General features: G+C 37.6%; 1 protein-coding gene across 12 annotated transcripts in view; it reads right to left on the minus strand.

Annotated features, from left to right (window-relative positions):
• Positions 1-8,152, minus strand: part of OSBPL3 (oxysterol binding protein like 3) — a 91,447-nt gene that overhangs the window by 43,983 nt on the left and 39,312 nt on the right. For 7 of the 12 annotated variants that reach the window (XR_004160137.1, XM_010712785.3, XM_010712783.3 and 4 more), the window contains 2 exons: positions 6,075-6,124; positions 5,308-5,551 (listed from right to left, as the gene is read on the minus strand). The exons of 1 other annotated variant lie outside the window; for it this stretch is intronic. Coding sequence is in view for 8 of the 11 variants with exons in the window: in XM_010712785.3 (XP_010711087.1) it covers positions 5,308-5,400 (93 nt within the window). In the remaining 3 variants the exon portion in view is untranslated. Of the gene's footprint in view, positions 1-2,934; positions 3,037-5,307; positions 5,552-6,074; positions 6,125-7,991; positions 8,098-8,152 lie in introns of those variants that run through there. 4 more of the 12 variants (XM_010712782.3, XM_010712779.3, XM_010712787.3 and 1 more) reach the window with 4 other exon arrangements.

The following is an 8,152-nucleotide window of genomic DNA, read 5'->3' on the forward strand; positions in this document are numbered from 1 at the left end:
AAAAAAAAAAACCACAACAACTGCTTACTCTAAAATGAAGACAAATTAATCAAACTGGTTGGTTATTATCTTTTTTCATCTGTCTGAAACATCTGAGGAGCAAACTGGAAATACAGGATGGAAGCATTCAGATTATGGTTTATTTTGTTGATTCTTATCACACATAGGGAACTGGAAAAGATACCCCAAAACCATCATGCTAAATTGAGGACAAATACCCACAGAACATTACTGCTTTGCAACATCCACCTCCTCCTGAAATGAAACAAACAAACAAAACAACAGCTGAATTGCATTAACAATGCCCAGTCCAGAGTAGCAATATTTAAAGATTACAACCCTACTAAAGATTTCGCATTATTAAGGACAAGAGTCTGCACAAAATGATCAACTCTGCATTTGCCGCCTGAGGCAGATGCTTCACTCAAGGTTGTGGGAAGAAGCACTATTGTTACATATCACAGGTTCAAAGATGCTCATTTTAGATCAGCAGAGGAATTCACACTATAGTTAAAGGGTTCCTATGGATGAGGAAAAAAACCCACCACGCATACACTTCAGTCTCTAGAGATAAGTCTGCTATTAGGTAACTGCAGTCATTTTCTATATTTAATAAAAGCCTTCCTGTTTTCTGCAATATTGCGTACATATAGCTCCTCAAGGTGAATTATTTCAGGAGAAAGAATGAAGTAACAAATTTGAACGGCTCTCAGATTGATGCTTGCACTTACTGCTTCCCAAATGAAAGAGATGACAGTGCCAGACTCTCTTCCAGTATAAAATGCAGTCAGTTGTACCGAATATTTTAAAGTGCCAAAAATAGAAGCTTGCTTTGTGGAGGATAAGAGCTGGCATCAGCTGCAACTAAAGCATTTGTTACGGTTCATAAAATTGGCAGAAATGATTCAATTTTCCTTTTTAGAACACGGAGTATTTTTAAGCAGCTCACCTCTCATAAGGCTTTTCCCTACTGTATTTATTTTAAGAATTCATTAGCATATTAGACTTAGAAATTATCATCACAATATATCTTCCTTTGCACGTAGGTCAGTTCAAACGTAATGACCAATACCAGTTTTCCTTGCTCACAAAACAGTCTGAGCTGTGACTTTGTAGAAGACAGATCCTTCTGTGACTGACAGAGAAAGGCAGAGAGCTAGGACATGGCAGCAGTCTCTAACCTATTATGAGGCTTCAAGGTGAGGTGCACATAGTGGAACAGCGTTAACTGTTAGTGTCTTCTGTTCACACTGCAAACGCATTGCATCTGACAGAAAAGGCCACCAAGTTTAGCAAAGGCAGGAGCAGGCCTCTCAAAGTCCTGCAGGTCTGTTTCAATCAACCCTTGTGGCACAGCAGCCTATCTTCAGTATCACAGGTCTCCATTTATGCTCCACAGTGCTGGCGCGTGTTGCTCTATGAGGAGCAATAACTACATTTTAGCAGCCACTGGAACCCCAAGGACAGGCCTTACACATCTACAGTTTCACATCCCAATCTCAAGTTGCTTATTGCTCAATGCCAGTGTGTACTTTCAATGGGCTTTGTGATTAGGGGAAGTTTAAATCCCACTACTATGGGGAAAAAAAACAAACAAAAAGGAGTCCTCCTGCATTTTTCCAGGATTCACTTTTACTTAACTAGGTTAAAAGAACTACCATGTCCATGTCAAATCAGCAGCACAGAAAAAAGCACCCAGGTAGATCTGTCATTAACTTGCAAGTAATTCTAATTTTGACGGTGCTTGAAAGGGGCACAAAAGATTGACAAAGAGTAGGAAGCCTTCCATCAAACTGGAAGATAAAGGAAAGAAAATGAAAATCAACTACTCACTCCACATTCCACAGAGCACATGGCAAAATTACTTAAACTTTCAAAATACTGTTAATACACTGTTAATTCAAAATACTGTTAATACAGGACTTAACATATCATATTGCAGTCTTCTAACAGGGCTTTGGAGAAGAAAAAAAAAAAGCAAAGCCTATATGTTGTATAGGTGATACTTTTTATATTTTATATAGGAGATACTTTAGAAATTCTATAGAACTTCAGATGGCTGTTGTTTTCTACGCAGTACACCTCTGCTTCTATTTAAACTAACATGCAGAGGAGAAGCACAAGTAAATCTCAGTTGGTGATCTTATTCATCCCAGTCTCGTCTGGCACCTGGTTGACAACATCCACTAGGAGGTGAATATTATGGACAGTCAACAAAGCTCCAACTTACTAGTACAAGAGGCTGAGAAGAAAAAGGAGCAATTAATGATAAAAACAATAGTATTCAATGAAACGTGACAAGAACTCCTCTGCGAGAAAGGAAACAGAAAACAACAGAACTCTACATTGTCACGGAAAGACTCTGGCAATTTTATGTTATTATATTACAATCTACACTAGTAAAGAGAAGGTCCCTCTAAGAAGGTGCAGGTCTTCATAAATTGCAAGACTAGAGACTCTCTCAAAGCACTTGCGAGTCCAGGCTAGTAGGTGCTGCAGTGGATTGACTTTGTTAGACCTAAAGGACCATCTTTCTGCATGCAGCAGAGATTAACATTCATCAAAACTTTCACTGAAACTTTCTATCAAAGCAAACTGTAATTAACAAATGAATTTTAAAATCATATGGGAAAAATGACCCACAAGTTATTTTCAAGTAAATATCCAAAGTGCATACTGTAAAAGTTATTTAAATCTTTGCTTTCCTCAGCAAAGCAGTTTGTTCTGTAAGTTGCACAACTACTTCAATGTAAAAAAAAAAACAACAGCCACATGAAAGATATAAAAAACCATCAGGGAATAAAATAAGGAACAACAATACACTGCTACAAACATAAGAGCTATGTAGAGAAACACAAGGGGAGATAACCAATACTAAATTACCCAAAAAGGATGATAGGCACAATCCAGTTAAAGAAAGAAAGGTTTGCTTACCCATCCCAAGGATCAGGGCTCACTGAATTCTCCAAAAGGAGGGATCTCTTCCAAGAGATCCCTCCTTTGCGGCAGCCAGCCCTTACATGGGGTGGAGCCAGGTTCCAGGCCTTCTGGTTGCACAGATGAATTGCTTTCACCTGTGCTCCCAAGGCTGACTGTGTCCTTTCACCAGGTTCTCAATCACTGTTTCAGGCTGTAATTTAACAATTCTCATACAACACTGACAATCCTGAAAGAAACTGTAATTTAGATTTGTTTGTTTGTTTGTTTTAGCATTGTAGACTACTTTTAAGACCTCATGATCACTTCAGCAGATGCAAACAAAGCTATAGGATAAGATTGGAAGTTATTATATTTGATAAGAAAAGGGGTAGATAAGTTTGAAAGAATTCCATACAAACAAAGTCTCTATTAAAAAACAGAAATCATAAAGACACTAAAAATGTCATGTTATTTCTAAAAACAAGTATTTCTAAATTTTCAGGGTATATATGACAAGCTAGCAAGCAAAAATTTTAGCCTTGCTTAGCAATTATTCCTCAGCATACAAGTCACATGAGCTGCCCCAACTCATGCAAGCTAGCTTATCATTAACACTTCCTGAAAACATGGACAAGCCATTTGACTCGTTTAGGTTGCCTAGATGCAAAAGAATCCAGTTACTTACTTGGTACTGCAGTGACTGACCATAAAAATTGTAATACTGAAACTTCAATCAAAGTGGAGATATTTATCACTATGCCTGGTATGAAGAAAGATTACTTGTACTGTCTTCAAAATAGATTGGGAATCAACCTACTTTACACCTTCATTCAGCTTGACCTGATAGGTGTATGAGGCAACTTAGCCATCTGCCTGACAAGGAACAGAGATGCACCTGGAATACAAATAAAACAGCAAATTCTATCTCCCACACCTATCAGGCATTTTTGTACAGACGTTCAAGGGATAAAAAAGTGGAGACAGACAAGATGATATTAAACCTTACTGATTTATTCCTTTCCTCCAACGGGTACAGGTGAGAACAAAATGGGTAAGAAATGGGATCCACCAACAATAGTATCAAAAGCCTCAGCTTTTCTACAGATTTTAACATGTTAAATGGCAGTAAGTGATTTTCTTGCATAAATTGCTCCTGCATAAGTACAGTTGATTTTACTGGGTTTGTAATGCACCAAGGGATTTAGACACGCCCATATAAATCTTATTATTTAAATACTATGTGATAGCACATGATTGACTGGAGCTGTTGGAATAGACAATACTAAATGTTTTAAATTATGCCTTTAAAGGTAATCCCATACTGAGGATATAAAAAATAATGTTGAAGGGAAAAAAAAAAGTAGTGCTGAAAGCAAGGATTTACTTGCTTAGTGTATGAGAAAAGCACAGCAATTCTTTAAAGCACAGCACTCTAAAATGCAGAAATTGCAGAGACTGTACGTGTGGGGTCAGAAGTCCCAGAAAAGCAGGTGCTCTTTCAACATGCAGCTGCGGTCTCCAAAGCTTTAAGGCTCAATTCCAATTAACATTTCAACCTGAAGCAGCTCCAAGAGCTCCACTGTTGCATCTGTACATATAAAAGTTTATGTACGTTGGGTGTATTGCTCATCATTTTGCAAGCATGCTTTGAGTGTATTTAAGCTTGATTTTCAGCAGTGCTACAGGTCAATAATTCTTGCCCACATGCAAAAGCTGCTGTCTTCAGCAGTCTCACTCATCAAGTACAAATGCTTACAATCAGGTTTTCACTGTAAAGGTTGAAAGAATAGCATAAATGATCACTTTTGTAGAAGACAATATATGGTTTCATTTTTCATACAGAATCAGGCATCTAGATGATTATGTTATACAAATATGTATTTTCTCAACTATGTTTCTACTACAACAATCAGCATATAGGCACTCACATGAACATTTTCAACATCAAGTTTCAGAAAAATGCATTCTCTACATGCAAACCTTTCCCTGGAAACTTGAAATAAGCAGAGCTGTTACCCAATATTCTACCACAGAAATGTTATCTTCCAGAGAGGGGTTGGGATTTCAGGAACAAGCCTCCACAGTAGTAATATTTCACTACAAAGATTTGCTGTTAGCGTTCCAGTTTGACAAGAGCCTGCTATTCAGGCAGGTTATATACACTATTTTACAAATAATATTTGTAAAACAGGTTCAGTGCATTTCACTAAAAGCAAGATGCTACTACAGAAATTAAAAAAAATACACACACACAAAAACAGAGTAAAGAAACCAAAGAAGTGATTAAATAAAACAAGAAATAGGAAAACAGAATTTTAAACATTCACCAGTATTCAGAAGCAAAAGTAACAGCCAATCTTGTAAATGAGTTCAGTTTGGTTGCATTACCTGTCGACTTCCCTGCTTAGAGGAGCAGCTGCTAGTACTTCTTGAAGGAGACAACATTTTCTGGGATACACTAAAGTTTTTTTCTTCACTCATGATTCAAGGTCATTTATTTCACATCAGCTCACTTAGAATGTCATTAAAAGGTAATTAAGCAAATGTATTGGAAGACTCCTGAGAGAAATGCAGAACATATTCTTCACACAAATGCATTCCAGTAGCATGATCTGCATCCCATAGAAAATTCCTAAAATGAAAAAAACAAAATGCCAAATTTATACGACTCAATCTTTTACTGCCATTCCATAGAACAAATCATGAAATCATAATATAGCCTTTGGTAATGCAAGCTGACAACATTACTATACACTACTAGAAATTAACACAAAAGTCACTTCATGATAAATTTTCTATTATCAAACAGGACTAGCAAGAATTGCATAGTCAGTATTTATGCAGAAGACAAAGTGCAGCATCAAGCATCATTTTTAAGACTTAAATTCATAATCTAATAACAAAAAGAAGTCTAATAGAGACACACAGAATACACTAAATATACAAAAAAAAGATCAAAACATTATTGAAATGAGGAGAAAGCATCTAATCAAATGTCTCACAAAAAGGATGTTAAGTAACTAAAAAAAACATTTTTCCAAGTTGTTTGATAATTTAAAGTAAGCATGGCTTCAGATCGTAAGGAAAAAGAACATACAATGGAGGCAATACACAGAAGCAGAGAGCTATGCAGAGCTGTTCATGACCATTCTTACCTGCAATCAAGAAGTTGTAGCTATTGTCACATCACCCACCAACTCAGTGACTGGAAGAAGAACCAGCAGTCTGTTTAACAACAGTGCTGTTTGCAGCATATGCAAATAAAACCCAAGCCAGAAACTCCTAATAATGGATTTCCAGTGTGGGCAAGAGTTGTCATGGTAACAGTACTTTTTTAAGGACATAACAAAAGGGTAATGCTTTACAAAACTTGGGATGGCGGAGGAGCTTTATGAATTGTCTCTCACTTAAGATTTTATTGTCTTGGGCAAGGAATTTGAGAAATAGTGCAAAACCATCACTGAGGAATGTAAGACATTTCCAGGTAAGAAAAAAATTAATTTCCAAAACAGGGAGGCATTACTTCACAACTCACCTGCCTGCTTGCACTGTGAGAAAAGCCCTGAACTAAGCTCACTGGTTGTTGAGTTATCCATTCATTTTAGTCACAAACACCAATTCAGAGAGAAGTATTTTAAGATCTCTAGCAAAATATTTTCTGTTTTAAAAATTCTAGTTTGTCTTAAGAACAAACAAGCAAAAAAGCCATGACAAACTGGTGCTGCATTTAAGACAGCAACAACACTATGTTGGAGTTAACCATGCTCCTAAGTGTTGTAGTCTGAGATGTCCAACTTCTGAACAAAGACATTTTTCAGCCCACAGTGCTTCTTCTGCAATATTCTCTTTTTAGCTGGTCTCTTAGCATTTATTTTATCTACTTAGAAATACTCAATTACCCCTAGAGTAGATCTATGCAAAGTAACAAACCATAGAATCACTAAGGTTGGAAAAGACCAGTATGATCATTTAGTCCAACTGTCAACCCACCCAACCATGCCCACTAACCACATACCTCAGTGCCACATCTGCATGGTTCCTGAACACCTCCAGTGACAGTGACTTCACCTCCTCCCTGAGCAGCCTGTGCCACTGCAGCACCACTTTTTCTGAGAAGAATTTTTTTTTCTGTATCTAACCTGAACCCCTCCCCCACCAGTACAACTTAAGGTCATTACCTCTCATCCTATCTCTGCTACCTGTGAGAAGAGGCTGACACCCACTTCACCATAACCTACTGTCAGGTAGTAGTATGGTGCTACATGGTCTCCCCTGAGCCTTCCCTTCTCCAGACTTGAAGTGTGACCTCTAGTACTGTAGAAATAATCCCCAGTTTCCAAAAATCAAGTGAGAAAGCAAGCTCCGGTAGGGCTGTTTCACAAAGCCATTGATCACAATGCAAGAACCTAAGAGAAACAGAACAGCACAGTGATGTGATAACAAGACCTGATTTGGGCCTTGCACACAAGTTTTGCACTGAAATTACTGCTGAGATTAGGAAGCTTGTGCCTTGGAGAAGGTATGGATTCTTCCTATCTGAAAGATATCTGTGTGGCATTTCACCAAGGACTAACTCTCCTAAAAGGTTTAAACCATTGAAAAAGCATAAAGCATAAATTTATTAATTAGTTTCAAAGTGCATTTAGTAAAACAGTTTAATGGAATATCTCTATTTACGAGCAGAGATCAAACACTCATGATAGGAACGTAAAAAAGCTTTCTGTAAACTCATAGTTCAAATATCACCTCAAAATTGCCACACAGCAAGAGTTTAACTACTGTTCACTACTCATTCAGATGCTACTTCACTGTTCCGTGTCTAAAATGACTAAAGTGATCAATATAGCACCTGTTATTCATTGTTCACTACCTGATATTTTGGCAGAGATTGGCACAGTTGATGAAAAGAAACAGGCTCTAATTCGTGGCAAAACGCACTTCTTATCAATACCTCATGAGCATATCCCCAGGATACGCTAGATTACAAGATCCCTTCATCCATCTGAACACAGCAAAGTGGTTGTTACACCCTCAAAGCTTAAGGTAATGGAAAAATGAAATGGAGGTCTCACCAGTGTTAATACAAAAAGAATTGCGTAGTCAGAAGAATCACAGAGTTGTAGGGGATGGATGGGACCTCTAGAGATCATCTAGTTCAACCCCCCTGCCAAAGCAGGCTTCCTAGACCAGGTTGCACAGGTAGGTGGATTTAGAATATTTCTATAATCATTTA

Source organism: Meleagris gallopavo, chromosome 6, assembly GCF_000146605.3.
Source record: "Meleagris gallopavo isolate NT-WF06-2002-E0010 breed Aviagen turkey brand Nicholas breeding stock chromosome 6, Turkey_5.1, whole genome shotgun sequence".
In the NCBI taxonomy this organism is placed as follows: Eukaryota; Metazoa; Chordata; class Aves; order Galliformes; family Phasianidae; genus Meleagris; species Meleagris gallopavo.